The sequence below is a fragment of the Glycine soja genome, chromosome 4, assembly GCF_004193775.1.
Source record: "Glycine soja cultivar W05 chromosome 4, ASM419377v2, whole genome shotgun sequence".
In the NCBI taxonomy this organism is placed as follows: Eukaryota; Viridiplantae; Streptophyta; class Magnoliopsida; order Fabales; family Fabaceae; genus Glycine; species Glycine soja.
The window spans coordinates 8,945,013-8,967,406 of record NC_041005.1 but is presented as its reverse complement, the minus strand read 5'-3'; the positions used below and the strand labels follow the sequence as shown (position 1 = coordinate 8,967,406).

The 22,394-nt window shown below is 36.6% G+C and overlaps 1 protein-coding gene across 3 annotated transcripts; it reads left to right on the top strand.

Moving 5' to 3' along the window:
• The first annotated feature begins 1,441 nt into the window (after positions 1 to 1,441).
• LOC114409257 (isoamylase 3, chloroplastic-like) lies at positions 1,442 to 22,337 on the top strand. Of its 3 annotated transcripts, none has more exons than XM_028372650.1 (24): positions 1,442 to 1,758; positions 1,871 to 1,937; positions 2,028 to 2,096; positions 2,591 to 2,748; positions 3,589 to 3,682; positions 5,225 to 5,461; positions 5,702 to 5,806; positions 13,109 to 13,213; positions 13,549 to 13,683; positions 13,820 to 13,906; positions 14,126 to 14,177; positions 15,456 to 15,519; positions 15,973 to 16,072; positions 17,305 to 17,405; positions 18,015 to 18,066; positions 18,526 to 18,588; positions 19,077 to 19,166; positions 19,246 to 19,318; positions 19,556 to 19,635; positions 20,577 to 20,681; positions 20,769 to 20,867; positions 20,981 to 21,042; positions 21,339 to 21,447; positions 21,827 to 22,337. In XM_028372650.1, exons 1-24 carry the CDS (start codon positions 1,628 to 1,630, stop codon positions 21,938 to 21,940), a joined length of 2,352 nt encoding a protein of 783 aa, XP_028228451.1. In that variant the 5' UTR covers positions 1,442 to 1,627; the 3' UTR covers positions 21,941 to 22,337. The 3 variants fall into 3 exon arrangements, with proteins under 3 accessions (XP_028228451.1, XP_028228452.1, XP_028228453.1); XM_028372652.1 differs by having other exon boundaries at positions 1,711 to 1,758; positions 2,023 to 2,096; XM_028372651.1 differs by lacking the exon at positions 2,028 to 2,096.
• Positions 22,338 to 22,394: the final 57 nt, after the last annotated feature.

Genomic DNA, 22,394 nt, shown 5'->3' with positions numbered 1-22,394 from the left:
ATTGCAAACAATGTCAACTTATATATGACTAATTTAGTTATCTAATTCTTGACTCTAATGTAAATTTTCATGTAACATAACAATTTTGAATTTTGACTGAATAACAAGGATTTGTTTTGGTATAAATCAGGGGAATTTGATGCACTAGAAGCCCTTTATCAATATATTTTCTTCACTATATATATATATTTCATCCATTTGCTATAATTCAAATTTATTTTAGAAAAAAACAAATAACTTATGTGTTTTTGTGGAAACTACCAACTCTATTATTATTATTATTATTATTATTATTATTATTATTATTATTATTATTATTATTATTATTCTATATTCTTATAACAAAACTGTCTTATCATATTTAGTTGGTTTTAGATTTGTCATATAAAACATTTTATACCACATGTGCAACTCTGTAGAGTCAAGGGTAATGTGCTAGTTTAACAAAGAAAAAAATAAAACGGATGGTGCATAACTTAAAGGCTTGTGCATCATAGAATTTACTCGAATAGTAATATATTTTGTTTTTTAAAGGAGCCAAGATAGAATTATCAAAGTATTTTTTTTTTAGGAATGCCATCAAAGTTAAGTAAACATTAAATTAAAACAAAAAATTTCATTGATTTCAATCTTCAAACAAAAATAAGTAATTTCTTCTTACACCCCCTTTTTGCTTCTTGCACCTCCAAAAATAACCGAACAGACAACAATATTCCTTTACCCAGTCACCCAACACCACCGCGTCGCACCTCCACCCAACCAGCCATCCAACAACATCGTGGATGACTCTGGTGCTGGGAAGAAGGCACCAATGAAGTTGAGGACACAAGAGAGGTGTAAAACGTAACAACATTCTAAAAATGTTTTTATGGAATTAACTGATTTTTTTAACCTTATGAAAATGCTTTTTCAGAAGGTTAAATTATTTTACATAATTCCAGCATTAGGTATTCAACATAATTTTTTAGATAAATACTCAATTCAGTCTTTAAATGTGTATTTCATTTACATGAGTCTAAAAAATGAAAAACTATTTTTTTGTTCATAAATGTATAAAAATATCGACAAATTCTTTTTGTCGTTAGTTTGGCTTGTTAAAGGTCACATTTTGGTCCTTAATGTTCCCATCTTCCCCTGTCTAAGTGGGAGAAAGGGAGGAAAACAATATTTTTTTTAATTGTCTATAGAGAGAGACAAATTGTTGTAAATTATTTGAAACAATATTAAAAAATGATAAAATAGTTCATCATTTTATGACAAATTAAATCTATCACCTTTTCATGTCAGCAAAAATATTACCTTAAAGTACTGGTTAGACAGGATAAAAAATTAATTTTTAATCTTTTAAGACTCATATGTCAACAAAATCTTTTTAGGGATTTATCCTAATTTTTTTATATTAAATTTATAAAAAAAATCACATGAGATATGATGAGTGACAGTGAGATATTTTATGGGGGAAAAGAATGCAGGTACACCGGACTCGAGTCCACTGTCACGTTCTCTTCTCTATTCCCAAACTAGCATTCACGAGTCAGCCATGATTTTCGCATTGCTTCTCTACAAATCATAAGCTCAATCTCATTCATTCACATCATCACCTCAACCCTCCAATCTTGCTTTCACAATGCTCCATCACCCATTACTTTACGCTTCCAAAATCGCCACTCAGTCCACACTCTTCCCTCCGGTTTCTTCCGCCGGAAACAGCGCCGGCCGTTCTTCGTTTGCCGGAAATTCGTCCGCCCGTGACGTGAGGTACTTCACTTTCAAATTTGCATCCACTGGTTGTTATTCTCAAGCATATTAGGTTATTAGCAAGCGCAATTGGTTTCGCGAATTGACATTTGGTTCTATTATTGCCCATTAGGTCGTTGAGGTTTATGAAGCAAGCATCGGGAAGCAAATCGAACAATGAACTTGGAGTTTTTAGCGAGGTACGTAACTTAATCATAATGCACTCAAGTACTTCGAGTGGTTTCTCATAGCTGTTGTAAATTTTGATCGAAAATTTTGGCATAGGTCAGACAATGGACCGCGCCAGGCATAGGACAACCACTGTTTATGGTGGTCGTGCTCAAGAAGGGGTTCTTGAGGTATATATGTCATTTTATGTTACGTGCGTCTTTGGCCTTAAGACGAAAACTCTGGTTCTGAGTAACAGAGAGCATGATTGTAGAATGACTGGAATTGGTAATGCAACTAGATATTGAATGCAAATCTGCGATCTGTCCATGTGAAATAAAAAAAAAAGAGAGCAAGGTTCACGGATATGAAACCTTTCTGAATTTTGAAGTTAGTCTCTCATTACTTCTAGGATGACCTTTAAAGTTCAAATTTTAGTCTTAAAAGCAAATAGTGGGATGAAATCGATGCAATTAAATGTCATTATATTTCAACTATGCTGCAAATTTACATTGACTTTTTTGACATAACTCTGCTGCTACATTCTTGCGTATCTTTACACCCTATCGCTCTTCAACTTTGTTAAGTGCCCCATCGCATATCTGCTGTTGAAGCCTGTCAATGTATCAAATACTCTAACCTATGCATCTTGTAAGTTGTGACGTCTTACTGTTTGCAATTCCAGGAAGAAACCTCCAAGGTGATAGAGAGCAGACCATCATGGAAAGTTTTTCCAGGCCAGGCATTTCCATTGGGAGTATCAGAAGTTGACAATTGCATGAATTTTGCTATTTTTTCACAACATGCAACAGCTGTCACACTTTGTTTAGTACTTCCTGAGAGGTAAATTTAGATATTCTTTATGTAACATTAGATTAGTTCAAACTTTAAAATATTTCATGGAATTAAAAAGATATATATTTGTATTTTGTTTAATTTTATTTTAGCCACATGTAAGCATTCTTGTCATGAGTATTCAGTTTCTAACATTGTTATATTAATTGGATTTCTTTTGGCATGGCCTCATGGCACTGGAGCAACTTAAATAAATTCTAAAAAACTTAGGATATTATTCATGCTGGGGAAGTGTAACTGTGTAAGTACATTATCAGTTTTTATTGTAGCTTGGTATTAAGGTTATATATTTATAATAACCATTCATTGGCCCTTACTTATTAACTTATGCTTTTAGTTAATCTGATTGACAAAATGGCCTACAGTTCAATCTTTCTTGTTCTCAGTCAAATTAAAGCTTTAGCCCCCTCACCCCACCCCACCCCATGTTGTGTAAGTCAATTTTGCAGGATTTTCTGTGTCATTTAAGGTCCTGATGAAATTTTGAAGAGGATGCAGACTGCTACATCTTTCCAATGTTCCATAATTTGTAGTTAATCCTTCCATACTTCATACCTTCTGGCCATTTTTAAGACCAATTTATCTTTTGCATCCAATATAGCTTCAATTATTTGGAGTTCTCTTCTGTGGCTTGACTATATGTTGGTTTTTTTGGATGAGGTGCAAAGTGATTTTGCAACATAATGCACTTTGTCTTGATAAGATATATTTTCTTGACTGCAATATTGCCTGAATTATCCAGCCATTAAACGTTATGCTCTGACTCTAGTTTTTTTAAATCGATATAACCATAAAAATATCGGTTTCCTTTTTGTTTTCCACACTTAGGGGAAGTATTGACGCATTGGATGGTGGCATGATAGAAATGGTTTTGGATCCTGATTTGAACAAAACTGGGGACATTTGGCACATATGTATTGAGGTACCTTCTATTAGGTTGCCTAGACTTTGGCCTTGCCTTGGTCTTTCAGTTGACATTGTTGTTATAGGTTCTGTAACAGCTTTAAAAATACAACACCTGCACAATTACCAGAGTAGCTTTCCAAATTGTTTAGATAAATAACAATTTTCTGAGTATTTGAGTATAAAATTTGCATACATCTATGCAATATCTTCCAGCTTGCTAATCTTGTGTCAGAAATATCTCATTGAGCAGGCGAGTATTAACTTTATTTTACCTACACTCTTCTAAAAAATATTAGTCAGTATGGTGGGAACTATATGGCATGTTTATTTTAAAGATTACCTTGCACTGATATTGCACGTGATTTGCTTTAGTGTTGAATGGTGATGCACTTTGTTAAAAGTTTTAAATATAATTGGACTGTATATATTAAATTTGGTGCAGATATACCATGATGACTATGTAGTTGAAATCTATTTTAAATTTGATAAGCTTTTTACTTACTCCCTCCTGATTTTTTTAAATGGAAATATGTGTACATTGGCTATATGGATGAAAGTTTGCATTAAGGAGGAAATAGCCTGTTGAAAGAGGAAAACATCTGTCAACAATATCTTTCATAGTAAAGGATATCTTCTCTGCCCCCTTGTTGCATTTCTCCTCTTATCTGTCTAATAAAGATTCTGTTTCTGTTAAGAAAAGTCTGCCAATACCCTCATAGGAAACTTGATTGATTTCTTGTTGTGTCAGTTAACTTGGTTGATCTTAAATTTATGGAATTCGTGCAGTGATTATGAAATGTTAATTAATATTTCTTCATGCAATGGGGCGCACTTCCTTCTTGACTTTTTTTTTTAATTTTTTATAATGAGAATTACCTTGCTATAATAACATCAAACTGATTCAAGGTATAACAGTTTTTTGAAAGAAAAAAAATTATGGTTGTTTATACTTATAGCCTATAGGATAAATAATGAAGTTGTCTGGCATAAATAAATAAATGTACGTCAAACTGTTCTTATTTTACTTAGTACATATCGCTGATAATGCCATTATTTTTTTTTAAAGACTAGTACTGGAACCAATTGCACTACAAGCTCATTGGTTGACATTTTTATTTCTTCCATTTTATCAAAGTTCAATTGTTCAGATTTTGCAAAGTTAGTCCGTGTTTCTTTCATTTTTTTGGGGGGTGGGGGAATATTTTTTTCTTTTCAAAAGCTCCTAGAAGTTTAAGAAATAAGGTATGATGCTCATAAATAAGAAGAGGGGTTGAGGGAGATTTATCTTGTCTTTTGGAAAGGGTTGGACTCTTAGAGTGGGGAGAGGTTAGGGTCTCTTGAATACCCCGGGTACTACTGTAATTTATCTCTAGTTCTATTACCAAAGAGTTGTACACTGGTACTGGAGATAATACACATTTCTATCACTTTATCTATTTTCTTTATTTTCTTCTCTGTCATGACCCAGTGCTATCAGAAACCAAAAGAAGCTCCCCCCAGAATAGCTTATCTAAACGCGGTCTTTGTAGTAGCTTTTAAGTATATTTTCAATGTGTAGGATCTTCCACGTAGCAATGTTCTGTATGGATATCGCATAGATGGACCTGGAGACCGGGGTAAGGGGCATCGATTTGACAGCAGCATTGTGCTTGTTGATCCTTATGCAAAACTAGTCGAAGGTCGAAGATATTTTGGGGATATTAGCTTGAAGTTGTCTAAGTTTCTCGGCACATATGATTTTGACAGCTTGCCTTTCGACTGGGGAGAAAATTACAAGCTTCCAAATATTTCTGAGGTATTTTTTCCTGCACAATTGGCTGTTATTGCTTGTAAGTGATATTTATTACAATATCTTCCCTAGATCATCAAGGCTTCTTACAAGCTGATTTGTGCTATGTCTATGGCTAGATTCTGCCTTTGCTTTGTATGCTATTACACCTGATGTCTAGTCTTCATTTGACTGAGAATATGTTTCTGGGTGAATGAAGTCTGATGTATGCTTCCATTTTCATCATTTTTGTGGCTGCAAATACAGAAAGATCTTGTTATATATGAGATGAATGTCCGTGCATTTACAAGTGATGAATCTAGTGGTTTGGATAGCAACATTCGTGGCAGCTACCTCGGTGTGATTGAAAAGGTAATATGTGTGTTATAAATTATAATTAAGACAAATCTGATGCATCACTTTGATTCATGAGTATAAGTTTCTGAAAGTTACATTTCCTTGTGTTTATGAAATGGATCGAAGAAAGTTTCACTTTGGGTCCAACAGCAGTTCAACCATTAAAATATAGACAAATGAGAAAATAATGTTATACTGACAAAGATGGGGATTTGAATAGTGGGATGTTGAAGTTCTGTAGCAGTTTCGAAACCCTTGATTGAATAACATATTGCCTTTTTGTCAAAAGTAATGGAAGTTATCTCCTTCCCCCACCACTAGAAGGGAACTGATTTTAATGTTACAGGAGTCTAAAAACGGTTAGTAGGGAAGTTTAAGTCTCTTGAATCTTACTTTGGCAGGGATATATAGCTCTCAAATCTGAAGGATAGGAATAGGATAGACTTTCCAAAGAGAGTTATATTGGGCTTATTGAATCTTTCTTTGATATCTCATAACAATGCATGACATTGACACAACAAATCTTAATACACTGTGTATGCAAAATATTTGCATGTTAAAAATGACTGGGATCATGTTTAAGGAAGAGCGAGAGAGAATGAGAGCGAGAGAGAGAGACAGAGTGAGAGAGAGTGAGAGAGACAGCGTGAGAGAGAGTGAGAGAGACAAAGCAAGACATAGTCAGAGAGAGCTCCTTCAGAATGTGAAGGAGAGAGAGTGGAGGAGTGAGAGAGTGGGTAGACCGAGAGAGAGAGTCCGATCACATCGAGAGAGAAAGGCGGAGCAAAGAGTTGATCATGGGTGGCGTACGTTGAATAATCGAAGGACCAATTGGAATGGCATCAATGGAAGAAGTGCAAAACGCTGGAATGCAAGGATGGAGGAACCGAATAACGATAACTCTAATCATGGAGACTGGGTAATAGTATCACGCAAGAGGAAAAACAAAGTGGAGGATAGTAGAGGTAGAAAGCAAGGGAACAGCTACCAAAGGAAAGAGAAGCAGATGACATGGAGAAATAAGGCTGACGTTACGACCTTCTATTTCTCCAGATTCCCTGAAGGGATAATGGAGAAAGATATGTGGCAGATTTTCCAGAAATGGGGGAAGGTATGGGAGGTTTTCATTCCCCGAACCAAAAACAAACTTGGCCATAGGTTCGGTTTTGTTAGGTTCAAAGAGGTGATGGATGAACAGGGGTTAGAAAGATGTCTGGATAATAACATTTTTATAGATGGCCAGAAGGTGTTCGTCAATAGACCGAAGTTTGACAGGGGGAAGGTGCCTTGCACGCACGTATACGGAAATGCTACTCGTCGTATGGAGGCTGATCAACAGGTGCACAAAGATGCTCAGGTGGACAAGACAACCAGTGTTAAAAAAGGAGGTCCTCGTTCATATGCAGAGGTAGTTAAGGAGCTCCAACCTGGCCACACGAGAACCAAGTATATGGGGGAGGGTGTTCATCGCGCTGTAAGGGATAACTATCGGCCAGTGACCTTGAGCTCGAATAAGGAGAAGTATGAGTGGCTTTACAAGTCCTGGGTAGGAAGATTGAAGAACAGAGCCATGTTTGAAAGGGTGGAGGAGGAGTTGAAATGGGTGGTGGATGATAACGTTAATCCTTGTTACTGGGTTGACGACTGGGTTCTCTTCCCTAACATGGACGACTCCAGCGCTGCTCGTCTCATACAACAAGAGATGGATAATGGATCCACTCCTCTCTCGGAGCTCCAGAAATGGTCTCCGGAAATACGTCCCACTCACAGACTCACGTGGGTGCTCTTATGGGGCCTTCCTCTGACGGTATGGGACGTGGAATCCATGGCGAAGGTGTTAATGGAGTTCGGTGAGGTGGTGGAAGTGGATGACTTTGTGGAGGATAGGACGAGGATGGACGTGGCGCGCATTCTGTTGCGGACGAAGATGGGACCTCTGTTTCAGGCGACGGTGCCGGCCACCATTGATGGAGCACAGTATGTTCTTCACGTCGCGGAGGATGCGCCTAGTCTGGGAATAGTGAAGAAGCAAAATCGAAGTGACCTGTGGTTCCCCCCTTCCCCTTTCTCGACCCAGCCAAACACCCCTGTAACGGCGGGTGACGACATCCCAGGGGCCACCTTCTGCGATGAGTTCTCCGGCGACGTTTCCGACGACCCCGTCGGCGGCTTCCCTGACCACAGGTCCATGCTCCCATCGTCCAATGCTCGTAGAGACCACTGGGTTCAATCCCTTGGTCGAAGCGTTATGGACCGGTCCGCCATAATCAGAGATGAAGTGGCCCAATCCCAGGTTGACAGAGCTCAAAGTCAACATTGTCCTCATCTGGAGAATGTGTTGGAAAACCCCAACGGCCATATTTCCGGAAATGGACTAGCTTTAAATGCTTCTGTCGAAAAAGCTATGCAGGAGACTAACCTTATAGAAAAAATCCCCAATTTAGACTGCCATGCAGTCGAAGGACAGTGGGTTAACACCCATGGGGAAATTTCGGGCCTGACAACCAAAGCTAAACAGGGGGAGTTCGAAAAAGCTTTGCCTCTTAAGGAATCTCTGCCTCACAATTCCATTTTGAATTCCACGTATCCCAGAAGGAATTGTGCTGACTATGGTCAAAATTTAAACAAGCTACCTGAGGAAATGGGCCAACAGATATGTGGCCCAACTCCCTCTGCCACAAAGGTCTATGTGAGAAGAAAGGAGGTGTTGAGAAGTAATCCCAAGGCCCAGCAGAGTGACAAATCAAAGGAGATGATGAGAAGTAATACCAAGGCCCAGTAGACTGAGGAACCTATAGTGGACTCCAACCCAGCTTCTAAAGGTCACCCTCTGTTTTCTGTATACGAGGACCCTATAAAGCTGCAATGTGACATCCTGAAGGAAATGGGCTTGTCTTATGAGGAAGAAGATAGCAAGGTTATGGGGCTGCTGCTGGATATGGAGAATAAAGATGATTCGATGGCAGCAGAGAAGGGAATTAAATCTCAGCAATTATGATAATTCTATCTTATAATTCTAGAGGCTTGGGGAGGGGAGTCAAGTGGGCTGCTGTTAGAAGGCTCATTGTACAGCAAAAAGTGGATCTTGTCTGCCTCCAAGAAACCAAGAGGGAGAACTTTAATAAAAGTATTTGCCAGGCCATTTGGGGAGACTCCACTGGTCATTGGGATTTTGTTCCATCTGTGCAGGCTGCTGGTGGCCTTTTATGTATGTGGAATAACTCCACCTTTGTGGTAGAAAGGAAGGTAAAAGGTAGAAGCTTCTTAATGCTTGAAGGCACATGTTGTAGTAATAATCAGAAGTTGATATTTGTCAATGTCTATGCTCCTTGTGATCTGGTTGGGAAGAAAGCTTTATGGGATGAGTTGAGGCAGCTGAAGGCTTCTAATCCTAGTGGAATGTGGTGTTTCCTTGGGGACTTCAATAGCATTAGGAGTTCCCAAGAAAGAATCAGCTTATCTCAAAGAAGGGCAGATCCTTATGACATTGCAGCCTTTAATCAGTGGATTGATGATATGGAGCTTCAGGAAATTAAATGTTCTGGGAATAGTTTTACTTGGATTAGGCCTAATGGCTGTGTGAAAAGCAGGCTTGATAGATTCTTGGTCTCTCAGAATTGGATATCTCTTTGGCCTGAGAGCTGCCAAACTGTCCTTCAAAGGAACCTCTCTGATCATTGCCCGTCTATATTGCAAACTAACATGGTGGACTGGGGCCCAAAGTCCTTTAGGGTGTTTGACTGGTGGCTGCAGCAAAAGGGGTACCAAAAAATGGTGAGGGAGGTCTGGAAAAAGGACCAGCAGGGGGGTTGGGGGGGTATCGCCCTTAAAAATAAGTTGAAGAACTTAAGAGCTGCTATAAAACAGTGGAGCAAAGCAGAGGGAAATATTAATCCTAAGAAGGTCCTTAATATTCAGCAGAAGCTAAATGAAGTGGAGGATCTAGTTGCTCATCGAAATTTGACTGATCAAGAGATTAAGGACAGAACTTTACTTCAGCAGGAGTTATGGAATGCCTCTAATGCTTTTGAATCTTTATTGAGACAAAAATCTAGGGCCAGATGGCTGAAGGAGGGGGACTACAACACTGCTTACTTTCACAAATACATGAATTTCAGGAGAGCTTATAATAATATTCCAGGTATATTTATAAATGGGGAGTGGATCCAGCAACCTGATGCAGTGAAATATGAAGCTGCCAACTTCTTCCATAATAGATTCACTGAGCAGATGCATTCTAGACCTACCTTGGATGGAGTTCACTTCAAATCTATTTCTCAGAGGCAAAGAGAACAGCTGACTGTCCCATTCTCTGACCAAGAGATCAAACAAGCAGTGTGGAGTTGTGGAGGAGATAAGTGTCCTGGGCCTGATGGCCTTAACTTTAATTTTATTAAGGAATTCTGGGATGTGATGAATCCTGAGTTTAGAAGATTCGTGGATGAGTTCTATGCTCATGAAAGCTTTCCTAGAGGCTCCAATGCTTCCTTTGTGGCTTTAATTCCCAAAAAGTCTCACCCACAGTCCCTAAATGATTACAGACCCATATCCTTGATAGGCTGCATGTATAAAGTCATAGCTAAGCTTTTATCTAATAGATTAAGGTCTGTTATGGATGAACTCATTGATGAAAGACAGTCAGCTTTCATTAAAGGAAGACATATACTTCATGGGATCCTGATTCTTAATGAGGTGGTGGAGGAAGCAATGAGAAGCAAGAAGTCAGCAATGATCTTCAAGGTGGATTTTGAAAAGGCCTATGACTCAGTGTCTTGGTCCTTCTTGGATTATATGTTGCTTAGATTGGGTTTCTGCCAAAAATGGAGAAGATGGATTTCAGCTTGCCTACATTCAGCAACCATATCAATTTTGATTAATGGTAGCCCATCTAAGGAGTTCAACCCCTCAAGAGGCTTGAGGCAAGGAGATCCTTTAGCCCCCTTGCTCTTCAATATAATTGGGGAAGGTCTCACTGGTATGATGAGGGAAGCAGTTCACAAAAATCTTTATAGAAGCTATCTAGTTGGAAAGAAGAGAGAACCTGTTAATATTCTGCAGTATGCTGATGATACTGTTTTTGCGGGTGAGGTTGATTGGCAGAATGTTCATGTTATAAAGGCCTTGCTTAGAGGCTTTGAATTGGCTTCCGGCTTGAAGATTAACTTTGCTAAAAGTCAATTCGGGATCATAGGAGGTGGAGTTAACTGGGGTTTGGCAGCAGCTAATATCTTGAACTGCAGTCAAATGAATTACCCCTTTCACTATTTAGGCATTCCCATTGGTGCCAATCCTTCCAGTCTGATGGTTTGGGAGCCTCTCATTACTAAATTCAAAGCAAAACTATCCAAATGGACCCAGAAAGATATATCCATGGGGGGGAAGGTCACACTTATTAATTCTGTTCTCAATGCTCTTCCAATCTATCTTCTTTCCTTTTTCAGGATTCCCCAAAGGATAGTCCAAAAAATAATTTCCTTACAAAGGAAATTTCTGTGGGGAGGAGACAATACTCATAATAAAATTCCTTGGGTGAAATGGGCTGATATCTGTCTGCCCAAGAATGAGGAGGGATTGGGTATAAAGGATATTTCGAAGTTCAATGTAGCCTTGATGGGTAGATGGATATGGGCTTTTGCATCTGGTCAGCAGCAGCTTTGGGTAAGAGTTCTAATCTCCAAATATGGCGGATGGCCTGAGTTCCAGCATGATACAGATAAGAGGGGATTTTCTCATTGGTGGAGGGACCTTAGAAAGATATTTCACCAGCCAGATCACAATATCTTCAAGCACCAATTGACTTGGAAGGTGGGATGTGGGGAAACAATCAAATTCTGGACAGACAAGTGGCTTGGGGAAGATTATACCCTTGAACAGAAATATAATCAGCTTTTTCTGATTAGTAGGCAGCAAAATTCTCTCATCTCAAATATGGGAGAATTTAATCATGGTAGCTGGGAATGGAATCTTAGATGGAGAAGGAACTTATTTGATCATGAAAGTGATTTAGCTGTGCAGTTTATGGAAGAAATCAGTTCTGTCCCTATACAGCAACATATCAAAGACTCTATGCTGTGGTTGGCTGAACCCCATGGCCAATATACTACTAAATCAGCTTATAGATTGTGCATTAGCCCCAGTACAACAAGTGTAGATGAGAACATTTATAAGATAATTTGGAAGCTGAAAATCCCCCCTCGGGCAGTGATGTTTTGTTGGAGGCTTCTTAAAAATAGACTTCCCACCAGGGCCAATCTTCTGAGAAGAAATATCAGTATGCAGGAAGTCATCTGCCCCTTGTGTGGAAGTGTTCAGGAGGATGTGGGTCACTTATTTTTCAACTGTACTTTGACTAGAGGTTTGTGGTGGGAAGCCATGAGTTGGATCAGGGTCGTAGGACCCCTTCCAATCACTCCTAAGTGCCATTTCATTCAATTCTGTGAAGGATTTGGGGAATCTATGAATCATGATACAAGATGTGGGTGGTGGATTGCCTTAACTAGCTCTATATGGCAACATAGGAACCAACTGATCTTCCAAGGAAAACCTTTTGATCCCTATAAAGTCATGGACCATGCTATCTTTTTAGTTTGGTCCTGGATGAAGGCTAAAGAAAAAGATTTCACCTGTAGTCTCAATCATTGGTCTTCCAATATATCGAATTCCTTTGGTTAGGCTGTCTGGGCTTTCTTGCTTGTATTTAGGATGGGCTTTTTGGAGGGCAGCACTTATGTGCTTTGTAATCTCTTTCCCGGTACTGCTGGTACTGGTATTCTACTTTTAATATATATATATATATATATATATTTTTGCCTTCCAAAAAAAAATAAAATGACTGGGATCCTTGAGTGGTTTTAAACCTTCTATAGAAGATGAGAAAAAAGTCATTTTCTTCATGTTGCACAGAATTGTGATGAGACTCATAGTCATTGCTATCAAATTTCATTCTGTTGGTTGGCACATGATATTTTTGTGTTCAATTTGTTCTATGGTAAAGTACATGTGAAGTTCATAAATCTAGTAGTTCTTAGATATTGTGTTACTGCCATATGTTCAAAAGAAGCTTTGTATGTTCTTGTTAGTTAGCTGGAAATGATATTTTGCAATAATCTTGTCAGATACAACTAGAAGAAAGAAAGTCTTAATACTAAAAAGCTTTTCCCACAAAATTATGTTTCCATTAGGTATCACAGAAAAGGAGGCTGTATGCAATGCTTTAGTGGCTACACACCATCTTCAATTTTATGAAATATAGCTGTTTATTTATTACTATATGCTTCATACTTATTATTTAAACTTATTTTATTGCTTGCCTATTAGATTCCACACCTTCTAGAGCTTGGTATCAATGCAGTAGAGTTGCTGCCTGTCTTTGAGTTTGACGAGTTGGAATTCCAGAGGTTTCCAAATCCCAGAGATCACATGGTAAACTAGAAAAGCATTATGCTTTGTTTTTTGTGTCAAAGTTTCTTATGGAAGCTCTTCCTTATGCACTGTGTATTCCCAATAAATAAATAAAAGTAAAGGACTTCTGTCCTTCTGTTTACACATGAATTCTGAAGAAACTTAGTGCTTGATAACTGAATACATACGGGAAGAACAACAATATTTTCATTTTCAGAGTTAATGTGCAAATCTTAAAACACCAAGTATGGTTGTGGTATGTATTTTTCTTTAATGATTGAAGAGATCAGAGTATGTAACTTTAGGTTACTAAGTGGTATTATATGACACTGATGGTTGTATTTTTGTTTTCCAAGATTAATACATGGGGTTATTCAACAATAAATTTTTTTGCTCCTATGAGTCGTTATGCTAGTGCTGGTGGAGGATCAGTTAATGCTTCCCGAGAGTTCAAGCAAATGGTTAAAGCGTTACATTCTGCTGGTATAGAGGTAGTAATGTTAATATTTCCCTAGTGCAACTTTGGAGTGGAAGTATGCTTTACATTGTAATTTCCCAGTTTTGTCTTATTTTATGTAAAGTATTATATACCTCTTGGCTCTTTCAATAAATCTTATCCATATGCAGGTTATTTTGGATGTTGTCTACAATCATACTAATGAGGCTGATGATGCCTTTCCTTACACTACTTCATTTCGTGGCATAGATAATAAGGTAATTTCAATAATGCCAACTTTCTCTCATTTCATAATTCTACAACAATTAAAAAAAATCCTAGTGAGTTTCTCTCTCAAGTTGTTTGTTTGTCATTAGAATTTTGGAAATATTTAGCTTTGTGTTCTTCCATCCACTAACAATTTTTTTCTGTGATGTTAGTTGTATGGAATGTTGAAAAATGATTTGCCTTTATGAAAACTTCATTCATTTCTACAGGTTTATTACATGATGGACAATAATGGGCAATTGTTGAACTTCTCTGGCTGTGGTAATTTTATATTTTGGGTCTAACCATTGAGATACTATCCTTGCATCTTTATTCTTTTAAGTTATAAAATTACAACTGCATACACTTATTGTTAAGTTATACTATTGAATATATTTATTAACTTTGTGGGTTTTCTATATTAATTTGATACTGTATATACATGTGTTGTGACTCGCTCTCCCTTACTGGGTAGAAAATTTGCCAACCATAAATTTAAAGAACTTTTTTGCAAACAAAACAAGCGCCATTCATATGATATGGTACATTGGTGTAACATGGACAAGTAGGCAACAAAATACTTGGCAGTAGGAACAACAATAGCACATGAATAGCCAGACAGCTGTAATAGGTAGCATGTAATGTTGTCCCTGTCCAAGTTACCTAAATCCAAGTTTTCTTCAGGCCCTTGCTAAGGGTCAGGCTTGGGCCTAAGGCTGTGAATAGTCCAGGAATAAACCCTTACAAATTGCACTTGCACAAGGGAAAATTTGGTGCAAATTGCAACTGAGGATTTTTTTTTAAAGAAAATACAGAGCAAAAGAACTGATCCATTTCAAATTAGTTATTGTTTTTTTAGACAAGGGTATTTTCATCCTAAATCCTAGTACTCACATTTTTATTATGTCTGCTCTTACAGAAATAATTATTTTGAGAGAAAATTGACGCGAGGAACAAAGGCTAAGAAAAAAAAAATGAAGAGAAAAGAGATCATAAGTATTTACAAAGTTGTGTAAATATAGAAATGGGTTAGGCTTTTGGGTTAGCCTATATCAAGCCTAGGCTTGCCTATAAAATGGTCTTGGCCCAATGTTTGGCTTGGACTGAAGTGTGTTGATCCCAAAGCTAGGCATGTCTGGCCAAGCCTGCTAAGCATGCAGGTTGCAAACTCCAGAATCCACAGTTGTAATGGAAAGAAATCAACATGAAAGGAACGACAATCTAACCAAATTGTTGGACTACTTTTGTTAATGCTCAAAGTGTCAGGATATATCTTCACTTCCCCTGAGAGTCAAGAGACCTGAAGCTATGTAGTATGTGTTTCCTTGTTACGTTTCAATGGAACCTTCTCTTGTGCAACACCAGGGTGCTCTTAAATTTCATGAACAACTTGCAAACTATTTCTTATTTTTCACAACATACAGTAGCAGTATGTGGAGCTGTGCTTTTTTTGTCTCTGAGAACATTTAATATGCAGTACTTTATTTCTGTGACTATTTTGAAAATTAAGAGATATCAATGTTTAAAGTCTTCTGACTGGGAGGGAATGTTTATCTGCAGGAAATACATTGAATTGTAACCATCCTGTGGTCATGGAACTAATTCTTGACAGCCTAAGACACTGGTATGGGCTACTTATATAAAATGTTATTTTTATGATTCTGAATTGTATATGCCTTGATATATCTCGATTTATTTCATACAAATTTGAATTCATTGAATACCAGCTTCTTCATGTTCATTTGTATCTCATAGAATTAATACATCATAATTTAGTTTTCTGGTTTCTTAAACTGACACATGTTCATGAAGCTCTCCATATTGTCAAGATTTATGTATGTTCTCCCCCTTTTTCTGTGATTCTTTTATACTCAGTAATCAATAAATGTTGGCTTGTTTGCAATTTGCACGAAGTAATGTCTGACTATTGCTATTAATTTTTTGAAATGAAAGGACTCGTCTTTTAGCATTGGAAGTACTAATATTTCCAAACCAACTTAAGCCATAATTTTCTTTTAAGTTCCTAATTTTTGAAGCACTATTTTGTTATTTTAATAACATTTTTACTTTATTGTAGGGTCACCGAATATCATGTGGATGGATTTCGATTTGATCTTGCAAGTGTCCTTTGTCGAGGAATTGATGGCTCCCCCATTAATGCCCCCCCGCTTATTAGGGTAAATAATTAATATGCACAAGCTATATTTAATGAGTTCAGTTGTAATTTTCTAAGACACTTGGTATTGTTCTTATCTGTTAGTTCAGCCATTTGAGATCACAAACAATCCGAAACTACTGCCAGAAATGAGTTGGACATTCATGTCAGACATAATGCAACACTCTAAAACTTCTAGACATTTTAGATTTTCATTGCACTTCCTCTATTAGTGTCCAACTGTCCATGACTTTTAGCTCTGGACTGATGTAATTAGTTTTACTTTGGGGCTAGTAGAACTAGACCTATATATTATGTCAAAATGAATAAATCCAAACTGAAAGCACTTGATTTAAGCCTCCGGTTTAATGGGTTTTGGACATGTAAAGAATAGTTCAAACAGCTTTTAGTAGCTTAAAGAAATAAATAAATTAGAATCCAAATTTTATCATAGGATGTTAATAAAACTAGACCTGTATATTGTGTTGGACTGAACAAATACAAACTATAAACAGTCAATTTAAGTCTCTAGTTTAATGGGCTTAAGACATCTAGAATTCCTACAGCTTTCCGTAGTCTAAATAAATAAATAAATGAGATTCCAAATTTTATCACAGGTTGCTAATAACATTCCAAGCATTCATTACAGGGAGAGCTTGAGCAACTTAAGTATCTGAAAATTTGCAGCTTTACCTATTCACAATGGTACTGGGATTGGGGTGGTGGAGGCATGCAGAGCTTTAGTTAAACAGATGGATAAATAGTGGTGACATAACTAATTTCAATTACTCATGAGCTCAAAGCCTGAAACCAATTAAAGGATTTGAAAACAAGCCTTTCATACAAAAGAGATACTGGAAGAAAATGCTAAATAAAAAATCTGGCTTTTTGCTCCTTCCAGACATTAACCGGCTAAACACAATTCCAGGGCACCTTTTCTTCTTATAACCCTCCAAACCTTGAAGACCTTCGCATCAGATGGAAATTCAAGGCTATCCTAGTTAGAAATTGCAAGCCAAAAGGAGCTGAGCAACTAAATAAAAATTTAGAGCCAATTAGAACCTGAATTTGAGTTAATTTGGTTTTTGATCTGTTTTGGTTGATTTGGTTTTATCTAAGTTGATTAGTTTTAAACACACCTACACTTTATAGATTTGAAGACAACAATCGAGTAGTAATTTTCTCCCTCAACTAGAAAATTGAGAATTTATAAATTTTAATGTTTTAGTCAACTAATTTTTATGTACTTTGCAGGCAATTGCTAAAGATGCAGTATTATCAAGATGTAAAATTATTGCAGAGCCTTGGGACTGTGGAGGTCTCTATCTTGTTGGGAGTTTTCCAAATTGGGATCGGTAATATTTTTGTTATTATCGTTTCTTATTTTTTAAGTGAATATTATTATTTTATGAATAATATTGAGCCCTGGTGTAGCGGTAAAGTTGCGCCATATGTTGATGAGCTTTCTGCCTGGTCAAAAAGCAAACAATTTCACCAATGCAAGCTTCATGATCTTTGTGATTTTGATAGTGTATAGGTTACTAGTTTAATTTTTTTTATTTCAGTGGCTTGCTATCATGATATTTTCCATTATTTGTTTTTTGTGGTTGCGACTTCATCACGCGCAACTTTGCAGTGAGATTATGTGTGAAAGCACACCACAAATTGTATGGCATAAAAATCAACACGAGTTACTTTAATTTTGTCGTTAAATTACTTAAGGTTGTGGCATTGTTTTTAGCTCCTCAGCATGAAATGGTCACTCCAACGACATGTGGTCTATGTTTTGCCAATGGTCAACATCTGAACTGCACCAATATGATTTTATTTTTAATGCTGATAAGATGATTTCAAGGACATTATCTCCGCATAATTACTGGAAACTAGTTCTTCCGTGGAGAAGTTAATATATCTTTAAAAATAGAAAGCCTGTTTTCTTCATTAATGGTTTGTTTTTGATGTAGGTGGGCTGAATGGAATGGGAAATATCGTGATGATGTACGGAAATTTATTAAGGTAATTCTAAGAGACTAAGAGTAACAAAATACTTAATTTAAATTGATCATTTGATCCTGATTGTCTGACCTCTCTTGTGGTTTGTTAAGTAGTATAATTTGCATAAGGTTGCCGGCATGCTAGTAAAAGGAAATAGAAATCTTTAATCAACTGTCTCCTATCAATATCATGTTTGGAGTAAGAAATTAAGGTGGAAAAACTGACGGGTTTTGTAATATGCTATGATCTGATTGTGACTTATTTTGATTTTTCCCTTCTTTTGTTGTTTGCTTTTAAAAAGGTAGCTGGCACGCTAGTAAAATGAAATGGTATTAAACTGTCTCCTGTCAAAATTATGTTGTTTGGGGAGTAAGAAATTCAGATGGAAAAACTGACGGGCTTTGTGATATGCTATGATTTGATTTGTGACTTATTTGATTTTTTCCTTCTGTGTTGTTTCATTTTGAAAACATGTCCTAGGGTGATTCTGGTGTGAAGGGGAGCTTTGCAACTCGTGTTGCTGGGTCTTCTGATCTTTACAGAGTAAGCTGCTTATACATTTATATGTTTGTTAACTTTATGGGTTTGATATCAAGTTGAAGACCAACTCTGCCAAAGCTTAAGCTGTGAAGTAAGAAACCTGAGAATGGCTTTATGCTCTAAAAAGTATGAAATTGAACTTTTGGTGCTAGAATATTAGATTAAACTACTGTAAATCATTCTCAACTCAAGTCACAGCATTTTATCCTTCACATCTAGCATATATATATAATATAAGGTTGAATTTTCTCGCATTTCCTAATTTCTTCATAAATATAAGGATCAATCAGATCTTTCTAGAACCCATTCATAAATATTAGACCATTCATGCCCTTTTTATGCTGTATCAGTCCCACTAAGTTATTGTATTGAAATTATTGATCTAAAATATATTGTAGCTGATTTTTACCTTAATTTCATGAATTTTTATACTCTGCTATATGGAAAATCCTATAATGATCACTTCCTGCCTTCGTTTGTTTATCTTACAGGTGAACAACCGTTGGCCATATCATAGTATTAACTTTGTTATTGCACATGACGGATTTACCTTGCGTGATCTTGTTTCATACAATTTCAAGGTACCTCTTCTTAATTCGTTTCTTCAATTTGTTATTGCTCATCAAAACCTAGTATCTTTGTTGGTTCTTGGTTTTGTAGCACAATAAAGCCAATGGGGAAGGTGGAAAAGACGGAAGCAATGATAATTTCAGTTGGAATTGTGGTTTCGAAGGTAATTTCCAAATTGCAATGCTTTATTTGATGTCTACTGTTTAGCTGTGCTTGTTTAGCAATGTGGATTTGCTTTTTTGGGAATGTGGACTTTACAATGTTATGTCTATGTTCAACTTTCGAAAGTAACTAGCCACAAATTCAATTATGACCTTTACCAATGTTTCTTTGTTCGGAAGAGATTGAAATTTATTTTCCTTTTACTGAAAATTGTTATTTATCTGTATTTGTTTGTCAGGGGAAACTGATGATGCTAGTATAAGAGCTTTGCGATCACGGCAAATGAAAAACTTCCATTTGGCATTAATGATATCTCAGGTACATAATTGGATTACATTTTGGCATGCTTCATTTGTTTGTTAGCAGAGAATTTTGTTTGGAATCCAAACACTGTCTTTTCCTGGTTGCATTTATCAAATTTTGGCTAATTTGTCTTTGCAGCATTTTTTGGGTTAATACGAAAATTATCTTCAACTTGGGCTCTTTAACAAATAACCCCATATGGTTTCAATTTGGCAATTAACGTGTTTTTTGAAGTTTCAACATATGACAAAGGCAAATAACTTGAAATAAAAACTGCATTTGTAGAAACTTCATTTGAAATGAAGTTGCTCAATCACAACAGTAATATAGGAATACACTTGTTAAATCAAGTTTTAATCAAATTATATACTCAATTGATCCGTTTTCCACACTTCTCTTCACCTCTTAGGGGGTGCTTGGTACAAGGAATTTTTTTTATGCCCGGGAATCTTTGTTTCCCAACTTTAGATTCCCAGGAAACTAAAACTTTCTCTTGTGACAAACACCCCCTTAATGGTTGGTAGTTGCTACTGGCTATATATTGAAAGTGAGATAATTAACAAATTTAAAGTTAAAACCACAGCTATGTGCAAGGGTCAAACTTGAAGGGGAGATATTTGCATTAACATTTGTTTATAGAACTATACATGCAGTTTAGGCCTGTGTTTGGTAGTGTTGAAATGGATTGGAAAGGAAGGGAAAGTTTAAAAAATTAGTGTGGGTCCCTCAACTCCACCACACTACTTTAATTCAAATATTTCCTCATTTCTATTTCATTTTATTTCTTTCCACTTTACCAAACACACCCTAGATGTTTATACTATATTACTATGTCTTAATTATTTTTTCTTTTTAAAGAAAACTAGAAGTCACAAATATATGGATTTTCATTTGTTTTGCATTATGCTACCACTGAAACCAGAATAACGATTTAATATTTTGTAATGAATGGCCAGGGTACACCAATGATGCTAATGGGGGATGAATATGGCCATACTCGCTATGGAAATAACAATAGTTATGGGCATGATACTGCCATTAATAATTTTTTGTGGGATCAGGCAAGTTTATAACATATTAACATCCCTTTTGACCGCTTCCTACTATAGACTATTTCTTAACGCATTATCTGTCTTCCGGCTAAATAGTTGGATGCACGGAAGAGCGATCACTTCAGGTTTTTCTCAAAGGTGATAAAGTACCGGCATGCACATGAAGTATTCAGTCGTGAAAATTTTCTCAACACGGTAATATCTTTTGCTTCACATTTTAGTAAGATAATATGGTAAACATCGCTGTATTTATATTAAAACAAACATACAATTCCATTTATGCTGATGCAACAGTTTATATTTTGCAGAACGACATAACATGGCATGAGGACAATTGGGAGAATCCTGACAGCAAATTTCTTGCATTCACGTAAGAATATATGCGTATGTTAAATTGAGACTTGAGATAGAAAAGTCATTTGTATTTTTAGTAATGCTTTCACACAACGGGGCTCCTCAACACTACCTTGGGATATCATCTTCGTATTGGAATGTACTTTATGCGTAATGCTTAATATAATGGAAAAACGGAGTTTCTTTTTTTTTTTTTGCTTTTAAAACATTTTTAAGAAGAGAATGTGTATTGCTCGTTATCGGAGTTAACTGAGACTGACTTGACTGCACTTGCTTTCCCCTTTGTGCTTGTGTTTGCACATGTGCTTGCAGGCTTCATGACAGGAGCGGGGGAGATATCTATGTGGCATTTAATTCTCACGATTACTTTGTCAAAGTTCTGCTGCCCACACCTCCAAAAAAGAGAAACTGGTTCCGTGTGGTAAGTTTTTTGATTCTCGGGGCATATCCAAAAACACCTTCTTTTCACTTGCATACATAATTACAATGCGTAGACAGAGAGCACCACTTATACCCATTAAAAGCTGAGGAGCAAACTTGGTTCCCAGGGGAAGACAAAGGTTTGGGCACCATTTGAGTCTAACCATAGTGTTTCATGTCCGAAGGGGATTAGCATTACATCCAAAGGGATACCTTGGATATCAAACACAGAAAAAGTAATTTTTTATACATGAGAATAAACCATCAATTTGGTCCCTGAAGTATCACCCTCTGTCTCTTTAAACTAATGAAATTGTATGGAACGTTCCTTACGATTTTTTCTATATAACATTTAATTTGAATTCTGGACGCATATGCAGGCGGACACTAATCTCAAATCACCGGATGACTTTGTCCTTGATGGTGTCCCTAGCGTAGGAAACACGTACAATATAGCTCCATACTCCTCCATTCTTCTTGAGGCGAAGTTTTGATTGCAGAAGCTGTTGTATAAAAACGTAAAAGAGAAAATACTAGAAGACGCATACGCATATATACAAAACAAAAGATAACTGCATCTGCATGGGAAGTGTATTTCAGCTACAGGTCAAAGGGAACAAAAGCGGAAGAGGAAAAATCTGAAATCTTGTCATTTCCAGAATGGAGCATGGCATGGAGTTGGGTTACAAGCTACTAGAGGCCGGTCTTATGAATTTGGATAATCATCACCACTTTATCTATACATATATTTGTAAATTTGATTTGAGTGTAATAAATGCATTATCTATCTATATTTTATATATTGTTTACATTGTAAATTTGGCTTGAATGGAATATATGTTATTAATTTATATTGAATCGTCTAAATTTAATCATTCCCTTTCATGGTTCTATATATTCTGAACTCAATTTCTTCATTTTATGAACAAAATTAAGTTTAAAAATTCT